The sequence below is a fragment of the Staurois parvus genome, unplaced genomic scaffold, assembly GCF_062004578.1.
Source record: "Staurois parvus isolate SC_StPar_1 unplaced genomic scaffold, SC_StPar_1.0 ptg000013l, whole genome shotgun sequence".
NCBI lineage: Eukaryota > Metazoa > Chordata > Amphibia > Anura > Ranidae > Staurois > Staurois parvus.
Genome location: NW_028317809.1, coordinates 13,217,323 through 13,236,602, shown reverse-complemented (window position 1 = coordinate 13,236,602; position 19,280 = coordinate 13,217,323). Strand labels below are relative to the sequence as shown.

The 19,280-nt window shown below is 40.9% G+C and overlaps 1 protein-coding gene across 5 annotated transcripts in view; it reads left to right on the top strand.

Annotated features, from left to right (window-relative positions):
• The window catches only part of TMEM150C (transmembrane protein 150C), a 466,224-nt gene that overhangs the window by 421,980 nt on the left and 24,964 nt on the right, over positions 1-19,280 (top strand). For all 5 annotated transcript variants that reach the window (XM_089675844.1, XM_089675836.1, XM_089675826.1 and 2 more), the window contains 5 exons: positions 1,193-1,274; positions 12,641-12,691; positions 15,119-15,154; positions 15,684-15,751; positions 17,352-17,479. In XM_089675844.1, coding sequence (XP_089531970.1) covers positions 1,195-1,274; positions 12,641-12,691; positions 15,119-15,154; positions 15,684-15,751; positions 17,352-17,479 — 363 coding nt within the window. In that variant the 5' untranslated portion in view covers positions 1,193-1,194. The remainder of the gene's footprint in view (positions 1-1,192; positions 1,275-12,640; positions 12,692-15,118; positions 15,155-15,683; positions 15,752-17,351; positions 17,480-19,280) is intronic.

The following is a 19,280-nucleotide window of genomic DNA, read 5'->3' as shown; positions in this document are numbered from 1 at the left end:
TGCATATTGCGCAATTGATACTGGTGACCAATAGAAAATTGCATGTATACTGAGATGATGCAATATTAGCCTTTAATTGCATCACTTCACTGCATAAAAGCTGCAGTATCTGTAGCTGATTGTAGTTCGACAGCGTCTTTACATTTCGTTTTATGCTTATATAGGCTACTCAGTAATGCCTCGAACTTGTGTGAATAAAGCAGATAATTTCTGCTATATCTGCGGTGAAATAACTTTTATCTCACAAAAAAGGAGGATAACAGGAATGATTAAGAAAGCCTACAACTTGTATTTTGGCTGCAAGATAGGAGACCAGGACAAGAGCTGGGCACCACATATATGCTGCAATTCTTGTGGGACGGCACTGGAGCAATGGTTGAATGGAAAAAAGGCATCTTTGCCTTTCGCTGTGCCAATGATTTGGAGAGAGCCAACAGATCATGTTAGTAATTGTTACTTTTGTATGGTGCCTCCAATTGTAAAAGGGCTAAATAAGAAGAAAAAGTTATCTGTGCACTATCCAAATATTCCATCGGCAATACGTCCAGTTCCTCATGGAGAGGGGCTACCAATTCCTAAAGCACCAGAATCCTTCGTGGTTGAGTCAAGTGAGGAAGAACCTGAAGCGTGTAGTCACGTGCAGTTGTAAGAGATAGCCCTTTCCTCGAATACAAGAGAAAAGCCAAGAGAAGCAAAACCGACACAAACTGAAGACAAAACTAGTGAGAATCCTAAGTATTAAAATGATTCAACTTAGCTTATGGCTATAATTTTTCTTGGTAATCCTATGCAATATATTATGCCATTTAGGCTTTGTTATGTAGTCAATATCACTTGCTTTATATTTGTGGAAAGACATCTATCTATATAATTATTGTGCATTATGTAGTCATTACGCCTATAGTAGAAAACTTTCCGTTTACAGAAAAACTAGAGCCAATTGACAAATTTCATTGTTATATTTGAACTCAGAATGTGAAATTCATTAAGAAATGGATCCTTTTGTTTCCAAAACTGACAAAAAAAAAATTTGTTGAACAGTGTTATATGTAAAAACCTATTTCTTTTTTTTAAAGATATTTTAAGATAAGGGATATTTTTTATATCTTGCCTGAAATCAACTTTAAAACAAACACTGCATAATTTTGCTTAATAAAAACTGCATTAACATTAATATTTCTTTACTCCATAGATATGGATACCAAACAATGTAGTCTCTGGATGTTTCTACCTCTTGTAATGTCTCTATTTACCACAGTCGGCTTATGGATAGTGTAAGTATAGGTATAACATGTTTTTGTTACCCTTCACTAATCATTTAGGGGGAGATTTACTAAAACTGGTGTACACAGAATCTGGGAAAGCTCTGCACAGCAGCCAATCAACTTATAGGTTTTATTGTCAAAGCTTAATTGAACAAGCTGAAGTTAGAAGCTGATTGGTTACTATGCACAGCTTTATGAGATTCTGTGTACACCAGTTTTAGTAAATCTACCCCATAGTGTTGACATTTACCACAGTGTACGGTGATCAATTTATTCTGAACACAATTAAAGGGGATTCTCTGAAAGATTCAAAATCTCATCACATCTTCTGGCTCCCCCATAAAATGGGAACAAAAAGAGAAAAAAAGTTCTTAGCAGCTGCAGTGGTGCCACCTTAGCTATCGCGTAATTCATTAGAGCAAAGAATCAGAGACAACACAAATTGGGCTGCACACCACAGACTGTTCAGAATAGTAACATCATTTATATTAACTAAAAAAATTAACAAATAAAAATATTATTATATAGTATTTATATAGTGCCAGAAGGTTTGCTCAGCGCTGTACATTATAGTGGGGGACAGAACGTGAGACAATACAGTAACAAAACAATACACGAGGGGTTCGAGGGCCCTGCTCTTTCGAGCTTACAATCTAGGAGGGAGGGGGTAGTGGTAAAACATCACTGTTCTCCAACAGGTTTTTGGTACAGGAAAACTTGTGGTACAGGAGGAAGTGGCTGTGGGGGATGGAGTGGTAGGGTAGGTGGGGTAGGCTTCCCTGAAGAGATGGGTTGTCAGGGTGCGCCTAAATGTGAGGAGGGTAGGTGACAGTCTGATGGATTGGGGTAGTGAGTTCCAGAGGATGGGGGAAGTCCTGGAGAAGTCCTGCAGTCGGGCGTGGGAGGAGGAGACCAGGGAGCTAGAAAGTAAGAGGTCTTGTGAGGAGCGAAGAGTACGGGTTGGGTGGTATTTGGGTATCAGGTCGGAAAGGTAGTTTGGGGCTGTGTTATGGATGGCTTTGTATGTCAGTGTTAGTATTTTAAATTTAATGCGTTGGGCAATCGGAAGCCAGTGGAGGGAATGACAGAGGGGGGTGGCAGAAGTGGAGCGGTTGGTAAGGTGGATGAGTCTGGCCGCTGAGTTCAGGATAGACTGAAGTGGGGATAGCCTGTGTTGGGGTAGGCCGGTGAGAAGGGAGTTGCAGTAGTCCAGACGTGAGATAATGAGGGAGTGAACGAGTTGTTTAGTAGAGTCTGGGGTTAGGAATGTATGTATTTTGGAGATGTTGCGGAGGTGGAGCCTGCATGAGTTTGCCAGCAATTGGACATGGGGTTGGAAGGACAGGTTTGAGTCTAGAGTGACACCTAGGACTTTGGCTTGCGGGGTGGGACTGCTGGTGGCGTTGTTGGTCGTGATGTAGAGGCTGGGGGGGGGGCGCGGGGGGGGGGTAAATTAGGAGCTCGGTTTTGGAAAGGTTCAATTTGAGGAAATGGAGCGACATCCAGTCTAATATGTCGTTCAGTAGGTGGGCAATACGGGCGGAGACTGAAGGGGTGAGGTGAGGGGTGGAGAGGTAAATTTGCGTGTCATCGGAGTAGAGGTGATCGTTGAAGCCCTGGGAGTGTATCAGTTTGCCGAGGGAGGAGGTGTAGATGGAGAAGAGAAGGGACCCGAGGACAGAGCCTTGGGGGACCCCAACAGAGAAGAGGAGAGAGGGGGAGGTGGTAGCGTTATAGGTAACGCTGAAGGAGCGTTGGGATAGTGTCAGGGCTCCGGGTATGACCAGAGGTATGTGAACTGACGCAGGGAAACGCAGGCTTCAGATATGTTATAAACAATATAATTTATTAATACTAACAATACATAAACGCAGTGCAATACTAAAACATAACACAGTGCAACGAACCAAACCAAACCACCCACAGATAACAATACATACAATGCAAGCGGAGTCAGGCAGGCCGGGTCAATAACAATCGGGCAGGTAGGAACAGGAGGAGCAGGCAGAGAGTAGTCAGGTCACGAGCCGGGTACAGCAACTAATGGGCAGGTAGGTACAGGGGGTCAGGCAGAGAATGGTCGGGGTCACAAGCCAGGGATCAAACAGGAGAAGTCAGCAGAGGTCTGGATCAGGCAGGGTCGGCAACAAATCAGTCAGACAGGAACAGGAACAGGAATGCAGGTAACAAGATACAGGGGCCCATGGAAAAACACACACCAAGGCACAGAATGCAGGTCTGGCCATCCCTTAAATACACCTGCAATCAGCCTCAGGTGTTTTGGCTGACTGCAGGGTTGAGTCTCTGATTGCTGAGAGCACCCGCTGGCCAGCCCTGGTACTGCAGCCCACAAGGCAGGTGAGTCGAAGGCGACGGAGAGGTCGAGCAGTAGGAGGACTGAGTAGTGGCCATTAACTTTGGCGGTTAGCAGGTCATTAGTGATTTTGAGTAGGGTGGTTTGCGGTGGAGTGTAGGGGACGGAAGCCAGACTGTAGTGGATTGAGGAGGTTTTTGTCAGTGGGGTGGGAGCTTAGGCGATTGTAGACTAAGCACTCAAGGAGCTTGGATGTAAATGGCAGCAGGGAGATGGGTCTAAGGTTGCTCAGGTTGGTGGGGTTCAGGGAGGGTTTTTTTGAGTATAGGGGTGATGTACGAGTGCTTTAGGGGGGAGGGGAATGCGCCAGTAGAAAGGGAGAGATTGAAGATGTGAGTGAGGGAGCGTAGGATGGAGGAGGAGGGTGACCGGAGGAGTTGTGTGGGGCAGGGTCAAGGGGGCAAGTGGTGAGGCGGGCTTCTGAGAAGACCATAGTGACCTCCTTAGTGGTAGCAAGGCTGAAGGAGCGGAGTGTTGGGGAGGTTATAGTGTGCAGGGTGTTAGGTGTGGTGGGGGGCAGGGCAGTTGCGAGGTCAGGGGAGGGGAGAGTTGATGGGGTTATAGTGGGAGGGAGGCTAGGTGGGGAGGTAGATTGAGTATTGGTGATGTACTTACGGATTGCATCGATCTTATTTTCGAAGTGATTGGCAATCTCGTGGGCGGTGAGTGAGGTACTGGGTGGAGGTGGGGGGGGAGAGTAGGGAGTTGAAAGTGGAGAAGAGCCGGCGAGGACAGGTGGAAAGAGTGTTGATGAGGGTTATGAAGTAGGCTTGATATAGCATTATAGCAAATATAGCATTCTTTAAAAAAAAATTAAAAACCATGAAAGCACAAACCAAATATACAACATATTATTCAAACTCCTTTAAGAATGAAGCCGGCACCAAATGTAATAAATAAAAACATATTGGCATCCACAAATAATCTCATTGATGCCTAGACTGAGTTTAATAGAGTGTTGTTGAGTGTTGTTTACAAGCAAAATGTACCAAGATTAACTAACAAATTAATTAAAGTGGTTTCAAACCCAAAAGCAAACCTTTATTATATTGCAGTTTACAAATTCTGCTTATCAGATTACCAATTCCAGATTTTCACCTGGTGATCTGACCAGTAAGTATGTTGTTTTTAAAGAAATAAGCTCTCCTGCAGATGTAGCAGTTACAGAGATGAGACACAAAGCATTTAACACTGACAGGGGTGTTTACAGTGATCAGCTTTTATTTATTTAGTATCATTTAATGCCTTATTTCATTGCTAGATACAGCATTTTTGTTTTACTAATTAGTTATATTTATTTATTTTCACTTGCCTTTATCTCAAAAGGAAAACACTATTTGCTGTAACTGAATGTAAAGTGTGAGCCGAAATTTGGCTTCAATTTGTTAGGGTATATAAATCTGCTAGTACATCTAACACTCCCCTTCCCCCAGACTAACAATGCTGCTGTGCAAAGGTGCCCCAGTGCTCATTTATCCAGAGTGGGGACACTCTAATACAAGAGATGTGTTACTGGCTAGTTCACAAAATGAAAACAGAGGGAAAAAAGCCTAAAGAAAACTAATGTAGTCACCACATCTAATGATTGGTAAGCTGCAATACAGTATATTACATTTTTGGCTTTGGGTTTAATAGTGTTTTACCTCATTGCAAATAAACCAAGTAATCAGTGTAAAAAAGGATAGAAAAAAATAACCTAAAGTCCAATTCATTTTACACCACTTGTCACCAAAGCATTAGTGCGCTCTGGTGCTATTCATTGTAAATGACACTGCAACACACCTTCAGAAGGCATATGCTCTGCAGCACATTGCAACTCAGCACTAAACACAGGGACAGGATATAAATCAAAACTGGAACAACCAGAATCTGGAGCTGATGTGTATGGATCATCACCTTAGTGAAATGGAATTTTCACAATAACACGTGTGCTGCACCACACAACACTTGTTAATGGGCCCCAACGCCTTAATATTTGTAACACAACATGTAAGGACAAGAACGCCAGTGAAAATAAATCAATGTAACTAATCAGTAAAACAAAAATACTGTATCTAGCAATGAAATAAGGCATTAACGTGATACTAAAGGATATATATATATATATATATATATATATATATATATATTTATTTATTTTAAATAAAAAAAGATGTTATGCTTACCTGCTCCGTGCAATGATATTGCACAGAATAGTCCCTTACCCCCTCTTCTGTCTCCCGCTGGCGCTGTCTGCTCCTCGTTTCTCAGGGTGGCCCCTCAGCAAGCCATGTGCTTAGGTGGCTTAATGAGATATAATGAGATATTTTACCTTCCTCTGGTTCAACTGTGGGTATAGGATTGTGTTTATGGAGATTTTCTGGTTGTTATTTTTTTTCTATTGATTGAACCTGATGGACTTGTATTTTTTACAACCTGACAATGTACTATTTAAGGTTTACACTTGCGCTGCTCTATGAAAAGTGAACCAACCATTAGTGTAAATGAGCCCTAACTTTAAGAGGGTGAAAACAGCAAATAATTGTGCTCACAAGTAATTTAAACAGTACTTATCTGTGACCTGAGGGACAAATCCTTTGCATGGTGTCCAGGAGCCTGCTCACTTTAACCAGTGTTGGGGCTATCATTTGTGAATATCCAGGGATGCCAATCTTAGCAGGAGAAGCAGGACCCATTGAAAAGATAACTGAGTGCAGTGCCTCATTGCTGAGAAGGTATTGCTGTCCCTCTCCCTCGGGTCACTAATATGCACTGTTTTCCTTGTTTATGTAGCACACAGACCTCTGATGGTTTCCACTGTTTGACCCAAGTTCTATTCCCTAGGGACACAAACGTTTTCCAATTTCCCAACAAAATACCAGGCAGCAAGTGTCTCTCTCTGAGGTTAAATTCTGGTTAAACTTGGTTGGGTGGTAGGGTGAGCCTTGGGATACTCCAAACATAGTGCAAACTGAAACAGAGGACACTTTCTGGTAGTAGTTAAACTCCTTAACATGAACGTCCTGTAGTAGTGGGCATACAGCTCAGGAGACTCCCACTGCCACTTAGCAGCCCTAAGCCAGTATTCTGGAACAGTCTCTCAAAGGATTAAGCAGCACCAGTCTCTACAGGATATCTCCCTCAGGCCTCTACTCACTGTATCCCTGTGTACATGGATGCCTCCTTCCAGTACCAGCCAGACCCTGTACTGTGAGCCTCAAGGCCAGATCCTCAGCAGACATTTCTCTGCAGCTTTAGAAGTAAGCCCCCTAGCTCTCCCTGATCTGGGACCTCGTTGAAACTCCTGAAGTCTGCAGCTAATCTGTCCAGAAGGGAAGCAGCCCTACAGGCTGGGTCTTTTCCAGGACAAGGACCCTACTGTTCCAGGCCACAGACTATTTATACACACCTCAGCTTCCTGCTGGTCACCCCCCTGACCAGGGATTGGCTGAGGCTGTATGAATATTTAACCCAGGATCTCCTTCTTCCAACCCACTATATTCCAGAACTTACTAGAACAGCCTTTCTCAACCAGGGTGCCCAGGCACCCTGGGGTGCCTTCAGACTTCTTCAGGGGTGCCTTGGTAAAATGCCCATAAATTGTATACAAGCCAGCAGGTGGATCAATTCTGCCTTTTAGTAAACAAAGCCACAGGTTTTCATTGTGCACTTTTATGGCCTTCTAGCTTCCAGCATCCTAACAACCAATCAGTTGATAAGGAGAACGTTGGGTGCATGCATCATCTTTTTTTGGTCCTCCCCTGCCCCTCTCCATCAGCACTGGGGTCACATCAGCAGAGTTAGGGAGAGAAAATGAGAGAGACACGCTAGAATACTAGTCGGTACTAGTGTGCAAAGGTGTATTTGCGGTTTAAGAATAAATCACATTGAGTGTACTGGATGTGTGTAGAATAGTTTTTTAAATTTTAGATTGGGGTGCCTTGAGATTGTGCAGAATGTTAAAGGGTGCCTTGAGATTATCCATAATTTTAAAGGGTGCCTTGACTGAAAGAAGGTTGAAAAACACTGTACTAGAAGACAGGGGAAAGTAGTTGAGCCTGCAACCAACAGGACCTAGAACAGCCAAGGCCAAGGAGCCTAAAATGAAATTTAGAATGAAAAAAAAAGCGCTAGGACTCTGTTGGATGTCATAAAACAAAGCAGCTAGCACGATACCATAATACATAGTATAATAAACATCACAAAACAATAGTGCAGTGCTAAGATAAATTAAAATGTATTTGCAATAGTGCAATGCAAATATATCAAACTCTTATGTGTCACCACAAATTGAAAAAATAAAGGAATCCAACTGCAAAGCCAAAAACTGTGAATTCAGTGGTTCTTCAATTTTGAGGGAAATGACAGATGTGAATGTTAAACGCCACCAAAACTTTTTAATGACGAACCACACAGCACCTTGGTGTACAACAAAGGGAGGCTTACCAGAATCAGATGACCCCCAATTAAGAGTCGTCAGTGTGTATCAATTCAAAATATCCAGCTTTCCTCAAAACCACATGTCAAACGATGGTACTGCTGCGTTATATCAGATCATTGTGCATTTATATTCAGTTGGACACTGATTAAAATAATTCTCCATTTTTATCTCAGTCTTCGTGGTCCAAAATGTGATGCTGCTAGCAAATCAAAATTGTTTAAAATTGACAGTTCTGCAGCTGAATTGTTGCCATCTTAGGAACTAAGTTGTCCATGCATACATCTTCCCTTTATAATCTAACTGAAAACATGGAGCAGGGGCGGACTGACCGAGGGCCCGGGGTCAGTAGAGGGCCCCATGAGATGCCCCTGGTACCTTTTTCATAGGCTTTTTTGAGTTTGGGCAAGGACACAGGGGCCCCATGATCCCCTATTGCCCGGGGGGGCCCCATGAGTTGTCAGTCCACCCCTGACATGGAGTATATAAATAAGAATAATGTTTTTAAACTTTATGAAATTACAAAAAAGAGCAGCATAGCTGGTGTGTTTGGGTTTAAACACACTTTAATGTTTTCAAAATGTCTGGGCAGGGGTAGAGGGGGATTGTGCCATCTTAAAAAGATCAATTACAAAATGATCTGTCAGCCAATACACACACTTAGTTCAGAAACCTGGAAAGTGTTATTTGCCATAACAGTTGTTATTGTCAACCAGCAGATTGTTATTTTCATCTCTGACATCCCGATGGCTACTGAACCTTGTCTCAGAATCGTTGACATTCTGAGACTGAACCTAGTCTCAGGATCGTTGACATTCTGAGACTGAACCTAGTCGCAGAATTGTCCTCTAATGCCACCAAGAAACCATTCTAGAATCACATGAAGCCTTGGTGGGGTCTCTGACTTCACTGATTTTCTCATATACCCAGTATGGTAGATGTACTTCTTTATGTATGCAATATATGTTTCTGTTTGGTGTTGTACACATTTTGATTTAGCAGAGCTATTGAAGTGAACATGATAAAGTCTTCACTCATCTGTGTGCAGCCATGGACATTGGCAGTGAGAAAATGAACAGCAATACTTCCCTAATGCACGTCTGCCCTGTGGCCACCCCCACTGTGTCTGAGTGACATCTCCATTTATCCATGGAGAACTATCATTCAAGAAAAAAGGTCACCTAGTGGCTTGGGAGTTACAGGGCTAAAGGAGGCTTTCAGTCATGTAGAATGAGCTGTCTAGCTATTAGAGCAGTACAAAGCAGTATATCTGTTTCAGCGGTGTGGACATTTTTGAAAAAACTACTTGTCCAGGGACTAAATCGGTGTCCCAATCTACTTGTCCCACATGACAATCTACTTGTCCTGATAAAAAAAAATAAATTTGAACCAAAGCAGTATTTAAATCTGAGGTGCTTTTAGGAATGTCTGGGGCTTTTAAAATCAAAAGGAGCTTTATGGTGACTTAAACGTGTAATAATTTTAATATTGCACTGTTTTTATCTCCTTCTCCCCTCCCTACCTGTCTCCAGCACCGCACACAGGGACTAGCAGGGAGGGGAGAGGCCTTGCAGTGTAATGAGCACTGATTGGGTGCTCCTCAGGAAAGGGGAGTGTGTGGCTTATCCTTTATCCCTTTTTCTGCTGTTTTTGCGTTTTTTGAACGTTTAAAAAATCATATTAGGCCTAAAGATTACACAAAACCCCAAAAAATTATATATTTTCTGAAAGCAGACACCATAGAGAATATAATAGCAGTAGTTTAAATTTTTTATGTCGCATGATATTACCGCAAAGTTTCAGTAAAAAATACAAGTTAATTTTAGGGCACAAAAAAAAGAAATAAATTATCCTATTTTTTTGTAAAATATAAAAAACAAGGTTGCACCAAGTAAATAGATACCCAACGTGTTAAACCTTAAATTTGTGCACACACGTGAAATGGTGACGAACTTCAGGACCCCATATTTTCTATAGGCAACACTTTTAAAGCCCCTTATGGGTCATCAGTATAGTGTTATGGAGGAGGTCTGGTGCTAGAATTATTGTTCTCATCCTGGAGTGTGCGGCGATATGTAACATGGGTATTGCAATCGACATTTTCATGCATAGGTGCCCCAGCATGTTCTTTTACGTTTGTACGTGTATATGTGGGGGGCCTCAAATTGTTTTGGGGGGGATGTTATGTGCTTGGGTGTAACTTTGTTGTTTTAGAATTAACAAAAAAAACCTTTTTTCTTTTCTTTTTTTATTTTTTACTTAATTTTTTTTTTTCATCACATAGGGGACAAAGTCCCCTATGTGATGATTTTTGGTGACAGGTTGCCCGCAGCAGGGCAGAAGGATAAAAAAAACCTACCCGCCCAGTGCCCAGAACTACATGTCCCAGGCGTCGGGCGATGTAAATTGAACATCCCTGTGTTTGTCTGAGAGTCCCTCTCTATCTTGAACATATTCTACTGAAAATTTAGCTCCAGCCATGGATCCTCCTGTCTTTACAAGAAAATAGCCCCTCCCATTTAATTTCCCATGGTCAGGTGATGTGTTGAGTCCTGAGTCTTCTATCCTCAAGACTGCAGAGTCGGAGGGTCCTTCATCAGGTGCCCATGTTGCTGCCTAGTTGATGTGGACACTTCCTAGTGGCTGACCAGTGGCTTGGTCCTCCCAGTTTCCAGATGACTGTACTGATGTGATGCCATCATTAGGAGAAGACTGGTCAACAGTGGGCACAGACAGCAGTGCTGGATTACCAGTCTCTAGTCACATAGGAGGTGCAGCAGTGTCATCAGATTTATGTGAGAAAAACTGATTTAAAGCAGAACTAAACCATCCTATCCTTTTCAGCCAAAGAGGCTACCATCTTATCCTTTGTTTGATCGTCAACTGCCATGATGCTGCACGTGTGACCAGTTATGACTCCAGCCATTTGATGATTTGAAAGTTTGGCTGAAAGCACAGGCAAATGTGATAGTCAGCATTTACAGCATGCCGGGAATGTAACTGTTTTATATAATAAAATTCCCTGATATTTCAGTTTTGGTGAAGAATTAAAATTACCGGTCAACACACCTCAGAACCAACATGCCATTCCAGGAAGTACTGTATATACTTACCCTGGATGATGCCTAAACAGGGATAGGGTTGGCCTTTGGGAAAGAAAGAAATATTGTCCGGTGGGATGCTATGATCCGTTTAATAGGCAATAAAAATTTGTAAGCATTACACATTCTTTGGCATGCAAAAGAAAGCATGACTTACTCTGAGTTCACTTAAAATTATTGGAAATAATTCAAACCTCCCACTGAAAATACAAGTGGGGTGGAACACAGAAAGTAGAAGAATAGATTTTAAGTATGTGTTTGGAATAATTTATTCAAATTAAGCTTTAATTCTGGCACAACAAAAACAATTTGGACAGCTGGTCTGTAAAGGAATAAAATAAATCATGAAAAATATTAGCACACACATCTAACTGGTAATAAAAGTGAGGTTCTATTCAGGAGAGCACAAATTGAAGCTTCTTGATTCATGGATATAAAACATAACTTTTTGAGGTATAAACAGTTCATAAGCACTAAAAGTTTTTCACAGTTAAAGTAGAACTACAGGCAAAACTTTTTTTTTTTTTTTTTCATTTTGGATAGAGTAAGGCTGACCATACACTATACAATTTAGATTTACCTTCAACAATGTAGTGCAAGGGCCTGCCTAATTAGATACAATTGAAAGTGTTGTTTAGGTTTGACCTCATATTATATGGTTTTTGGTAAAGCAATATTCTCAAGAAAATTGTATAATGTATGGCCAGCCTAAGGGAGGGGTATAATACCTGTCAAGTTTTTTAGCCATCTGTGTACAATTGGGGAGATTTCCCATCACTTCCTGTCCCATATCCACAACAGGAAGTGAGAGGATGTTACTCCAAAGTGAGAGAAATAATTGTTTTCACTAGAACTAGTTGTCCCCATTGGAAGATTTCCCCTCTATTCCTGTTCTTGTGAAAACCTAAAATTTGGGATTTTTTTTGTTTTTAGTCAAACAAATAGAGAATGTGAATCTTCTTATTGGGGTTACAGACAGCAATAGAAACATGACAGATGTTCTAATCTCTTCCCACTGTGTAAAAAAAAAACTTTTGCCATTAGTTATACTTTAATTAGCCATTTCATAGAAAACAGTAAGTGTTATCTTTATGTGATATTTTGGTTTCTGAAATGTACATTTTGATAAAAATTATCAGGCAGTAAAAAAGTAGCTATACTAACTTATACATTTTAGTGAACTCACCCTAAATACAACTACTATATTGCAAAATCAACACATGGAAATATCTAGATGATGACGGCACACATTCGTATATGGTTATACGATATGAATGTTTGAAATTTTTTTCCAGTTGCCTGGAATTCACAGAAACATCATAACAAGCTACTTAGACAACTGTCAAACTTTTTGCATCTGCTTAATTTCATAGGATATCAAGGGCAACCCCAGATAAGCCAGTGTATGTTTGGTTTACATGATTGATTACTTCATATGGCAGAATTTTTTTTTTACATTTTGTTCATCTTCTTCTTTACATAGGTACTTCATTGCCATAGAAGATAACAAAATATTTCCTCTAACTGTTGACAAGTAAGTTATTTTTTCTCCCTATTTCTCCTACAAACATGGTGATTGTTTTTAAGTAATAAAGGTTAAAATGTCAAATCTGAGATTAAAAATGTTTTTTAATCAGCTTCTTCTTATGAATCTGTCAGAAACCCCTAGACATTATGGTCTATTGCATGGTTGAAAAATAAACAATGGCAAGCATGCATACCATGTACAATTTAGATACCAGATTCTTCACTGCCTTCTACACCCCTTCCTGTTATTTCTTCTGATTCTTACACTTTTTTCTTTCCTGTAAAACTTCTCCAAAGTTGCAAGCACATGCTCTTCTGCTCTGTCCTCCTATTGGTGGAGAGGAATTGCGCACACATGCCACACAGCTGTGATGCCACAATAGGACTCCCCCTATACAATCCTTAATGACGGCATCTCCTGTAGGCAAGAGGACTAAAGGAGGTACGACCATGACTACCAAATCAGATGAAGTTATTGGATAATGCTAGGCGTCATTCAACCCGGAAGTGCAGTGTTGGATAGACATTCATAGAGGAAGGAAGTATGGCACATCAAAGAGGAAGGGATGTATTGAGCAGAAAAATCTGCCATTCTTATATTTGCATGGCTAAAGCTCCATTCACACATAAGCAATGCTATTGCATTGCATTTTTAACACTTTTTTTGTGCATTTCTAATACAGTTGCGCTTTTTGTTATTGTGTGTTTTGCGCCCATTTTGGCACTCAGAAAACATGCCAGGAAATGCGAGACCATTACCCTTGAGGCACCACAAGCATGTAATGTTTTTGCACGTTTTTTGCTTTTTTCTGCTATACCCAGGTGTGAACAGGGTCTTAAATTATATGGAAACCCTCCCCTTGTAAAACATCCCATTCTGTTTAAAATAGAAATGAAAGGCAAAACATATTTTGTGTGTGTGTGTGTATATATATATATATATATATATATATATATAATAGTTTTTCCCCTCTTTATAAGTGATCACATACCCTCTGTTTTCAGCATAAAAGCTAGGGGAAGAGACACAGAAACACACTAATCTTCCCAGTGAATGGCTGCGCAGGGGAAGGCATGTCAGCACAAGCCTGATCTTTGAATTAGCTCCCAACACAGCCAGAACACTGACAACATCCTGCCTGGCGTAGTCAGCTTTTAATAGGAAAGCAGAGGGATTGGCAGGAACAACAGGTGTGTCATAAACAGGAAGCAATACAAAGAGAACAGAATAGTTTTTCATACAAGTACATGGTACAGCAGACTCATATCAGGAATATGAAATGTTGGGCTTACATATTCTTTACGGAGGGGTCAGTAGGAGAAATGAGTCAAACTAGAGTTGAGCTTTTAAGCTCAATTCCCACCTCCCCTCTCCTGCCCCTTGCAGCTTCATTTTAATGTAAGTCTACCTGTCATAAGAGAAATATGGAGGCTGCCCAAGCTGACCTCTCTTTTTTAATAAATGTGGGTTGCCTGCCTGTCAAACTAACCATCTTTCTTCATTAATTTTAGTCACTGACCCAGAACATATGTTCCGTTGAGAGCATCTAACTTTTTTTCTGACTTAACTCATCTGCATGCTTGCTCTGGGTCAGTGACTCAGAAAATGTTAAAGTAATGAATAAAAAATGTCACTGCAAAAGAAGCAGGTAAATACCATCCTGCTGTGGGTGCCGCTTTGATGAAAAGGAAATTCCACTGGAAGTCTCTTCAACTAACACTCCAAAAACCAACCCTGTTGTATGCTGTAATGATGTAGGGGGCACCAGGAGAAGCCACTGAGTGCAGTGGAGAGAATAGCAGTCAAAGCAGCAGTGTCTTAGTCTCCCTTTGCAGATATACAGCTTTGATGCTGTAGGCACAGGAGTACCTAGACACATTCACATACCAGCAATTGCATAGCTATTTTTCTAGAGGAATTCCAGACATAAGGTGCATTTTATTAGAGTACTGCTTAGGCACACTTAACACTTCTAAAATGTCCCTATACTATAGCAAACTTTCACCGTTTGGGGTTGATTTACTAAAGGCACATGGGCTGTACACTTTTCAAGGGAATCTTAGTAAATTCAGTGAAAAGTCAGTTTTCAAAGAATACTCAATCAATTGAAGGAAAATTTTAAGAAAAGGGATTTTGTTTTGTTTTTTGGATAATGGATGTTAGCACTTCATTCACTAAGCTGAGGGACAAATCCCTAGCAAACTGAACAACTAATTTGCCATTAGTAAATCAACCCCTTTGAGTCTAGTTCTGCTTTAAAGCAAATGAGCCAACGTACCAGACAATATAATAGCAATTTTAGGGGGAAGTCAGCAATGGCAAACATACTTGGTACACAAATATATGTGTATATGGATAGAAAAAAAACATTTTTTACGATGATGAAAGGATATATTTTTCATTTACATTACTTTTTTTTAATCTGTTCCTTAGAAGACTTGATGCAATCAGAAGACCTCCCTATATAAGGTAAGACCAGTCTTTTTCAGCCATCTCAACACAGAAGAACCCTTGAAATATATTTCAGGTCTCAGGGAACCCCTGCTAAAAATTACTATATCTACAACTCATGATACATTAGTGTGATGGTCAGTGAGAAGAATCACCCCCTTACAGATACCTATAAAGATCAATGGTGTCAGTGGGAACTTATCTGAGAGGTAGAAATTTCTCGTTGCTCAAGTTACCTTGGAGGAACCCTAGGGTTCCATGGAACCCTGATTGAGAAACCCTGATTTAGACTCATGGGACAAGAGAGGAAATATGTACTATGCATTGTAAATTTTATTACAGGTATTTTTATAGCGCTGTCAATTTACACATCGCTTTACATACAGTATATTGTACATTCACATCAGTCCCTAACCCTCAAGGACCATATAATCTAAGTTCCCTAACTCACATTCATACATATACTAAGGCCAACTTAGACAGGAGTCAATTAAACTACCAGCATGTCTTTGGAGTAAATGTACTAAACTACTCTTTGTTTTCCCAGTGTTGCAGGTGATGCACCTCCTGCAAGCTGCGTGTTTAGTCAAGTTATGAACATGGCCGCTTTCTTAGGTAGGCATGCGTGAAATAATGTTGCCTTTTTCTAGTTCGTAACTAAAAAAAAACGAATATGGATAATTATTTGTATGATTATCATTTTCTAAATTTGATTATTGATTTGCTCAATAGCATAAACATTTTTATGATCAGGAACACAACATAGTTTAGTAACCCATAGCATCCAGTTAGATTTGTTTTTAACCAAAGTCAAGTCACTATCTAAGGAATTGTTTTTTTTGTAATATTCACTTTACATTTTTGAATAAAAGTTTGTTTTTCCATGCATTCATTCTCTGGTTTCATTACAGCCAGCACACTGCATAGCACATAATGGATATCCAATGACCACAGCTGGCTATTTACTGAATTCAATGGCCTATGATTGCACTGTGCAAATCCAAATTGTACTGAAAACATGCTGGGAAAGTAAGCCCAGATGTCTCCAAAATGTGGTTGGCATGCAGAAAGGCATGAATGTGTACATCGTGCCGCTCCCATTGCTACGGATAGGATGCAGTTTAAGAAATAGCTGTAGTTATTGAGCAGTCATCATGCAGTAATCGTAAAGCAGGATTAAACTGAAAGCTGTAGCATAAACGTATGCATGAACTAAGTATAACAAAACTAGAAGTCAGATTTGGTTCAGCAGTGCAACCATTAAACTGAATTCCATAAGTTCCATCTGAGAGCGCTTCATAATTGCTCACAGAAGCCTGCAAGTGATTCGTTCAGCAAAATAAAGCAGCAATTGCAAACTCCTACATGCACGACCTTGTGTGTCAATGACCATCAGAATTTCACTCTAGGTATTTAATGAGCTATATAAACAGTCCAACTGAAATTGAGAAGTGCAAAAAAACATTTTTAAATATATAATGGATGTTATTTCACATTTACTGACCTAAGAATCACTAGTGATGGATATAAATTACTTGTCACAGTTGATAAAGTCAGTAGGTAGACAATTCTTTTTTCATGACCTGAAAAAAAAATAAAATAAAGGCCTTGTAGTGTATAGATCTGACTCACAATTAACAGAGCGCATTACATGAGTTGACATACGCCATGAAGGAGCACTTTCTAATGGTGTTAAGTTAGTACTTACACAGGCTTTTGTGCAAGGCATGGCCATCTATTACTTGGCAGGAGCCATAACTAATCCATCTAATACTGACAAACAGCACACATAGAAGAACACAATCAATATGCCTTGATGTAGTTAGGAAGACTCTTTGAAAATCATTTGATAGGTGTAGCCATTGAAATGAAGGGTTTTAAATGATTAAATATTGCTGCTTTTTTAGTACAGGATGTCTCAGCCAGGGGGGACTGACCATTTGGAAACTCGGGCACTGCCCAAGGGCCCGGGTTCAGTAGGGGGCCCCATGAAATGCCCCTGGTACCTTTTTCATAGGCTTTTTTGAGTTTGGGCAAGGACAGAGGGACCCCATGATCCCCTACTACCCGGGGGCCCCATGAGTTGTCAGTCCGCCCGTGGTCTCAGCTCACCATTTTATGGAGTGATGATAACTGTTACTGATTTTGTTTGCTTTATACATAGTTTGTGTCTCATTGAAGAAGACTTGCATTAACAGAATTCCTTTGATTCTAGCCTTAATTATCGCTGTTCTGCGTTTCATACAATTGAAGCCAAAGACCATCAGCCCCTGGCTCAGTATCAGTGGACTTGTGGCCTTATGTTTGACATCATTTGGAATGACATTGTTGGGTAATTTTCAGGTAATTGGTTGTTTATTTTCCAGGATATGTATCTTTAAACCTTCTGGATTTCCCTAATAATTAAAATGTTACACTAATTGAGCTTATAATTTAATGCTAACATTAAAATATAGTATATCTAAAGTAAAAACTTTTTCTTATTTGGATAGAGTAGGGGAAGGTTATAACTGCTGTCAGTTTTTGTTTTTACCTTCGCTAGGAATATTTCCATTCATTTCCTGTCCTCTAGACCTAACAGGAAGTGAATAGATATCTTTCCAATGGGACACAGAAATAACCTGACAGTGGTTACAACCATTCTATCCAAATATAATATATAAATAATATATAAATTGCCTTTAGTTGTACTTATTGTTTATGTAGCAGTTGATCTGACATTCACCAAACATTCACTGCAAGTGAAGATTCCTGGTGCATGCGTTTTTAATGACGGTGAATAATTTACCACCCCTGAATGTTTAGTGAAATGTTCCTAAGTAAATCTATATTAACCAGTGTGTTTACTATTCCTTAAACGGTCAGCAGGACATTTCCAGACAGAGACACCCCCCATGTAACCTATTGACCTATTGTCTGCGGCTGGTTCAGGCTTTATTTCTTCTATTTAACCTGGTGATCTAACCCAGGGTTTCTCATCCTTTTTACCTTGGAGGAACCCTTGGCAAAAAGTTTGAGATTTCAGGGAACCCCAGAAATAATGTTCAGATCTACAGGTCACAGAACGTTGGTGTGATCAGCAAGCTGTTGATATAACAACAATTATTTTTAGTAGTAGAATTAAATAATAGAATCAATATTATTATTATTATTATTATACAGTATTTATAAAGCGCCAATAGTTCACTCAGCGCTGTACATTACAAAGGGGGACAGAACATGTGACAGAACAATACCAATACAATGCAAAACATGAGGGGATCGAGGGCCCTGCTCTTTCGAGCTTACAATCTAGAAGGGACGGGATAGTGGTACAGGAGGAGATATCTGTGGGGGATGGAGTGGTAGGAAGAGTGGAGGAGGTCGGTCAAGTTAGCAGGGGGTAGGCTTCCCTGAAGAGATGGGTTTTCAGGGTGCGCCTAAAGGAGAGGAGAGTAGGTGATAATCTGATGGGTTGGGGAAGGGAGTTCCAGAGGATGGGTGACACCCTGGAGAAGTCCTGGAGGCGGGCATGGGAGGAGGAGACCAGGGAACTAGAGAGAAGGAGGTCTTGTGAGGAGCGGAGTGTGCGTGCTGGGTGGTACTTGGATATTAGGTCGGTGATGTAGTTCGGGGCAGTATGGTGGACAGCTTTGTACGTCAGTGTTAGGATTTTAAATTTGATCCGTTGCGCAATCGGAAGCCAGTGGAGGGATTGGCAGAGGGGGGTGGCGGAAACGGAGCGGTTGGAAAGGTGAATGAGTCCAGCAGCCGTATTCAGGATCGACTGAAGCGGGGATAGCCAGCAACGAGGCAGGCCAGTGAGCAGGGAGTTGCAGTAGTCGAGTCGTGATATGATGAGGGAGTGGATGAGCTGTTTAGTGGTTTCTGGGGTTAGGAACGTGCGGATTTTGGCGATGTTGCGGAGGTGGAGTCTGCACGAGTTAGTTAAAGATTGGACTTGGGGCTGGAAGGATAGGTTGGAGTCCAGAATGACACCAAGTACTCTGGCCTGCAGGGCGGGTTTGATATTGGCGTTGTTGGGTGTGATGGAGAAGTCAATGGGGGGTGGGGTTCGGGCTGGGGGGAAGACAAGAAACTCGGTTTTGGAGAGGTTCAGTTTAAGGAAGTGGAGTGACATCCAGTCAGATATGTCGCTCAGTAG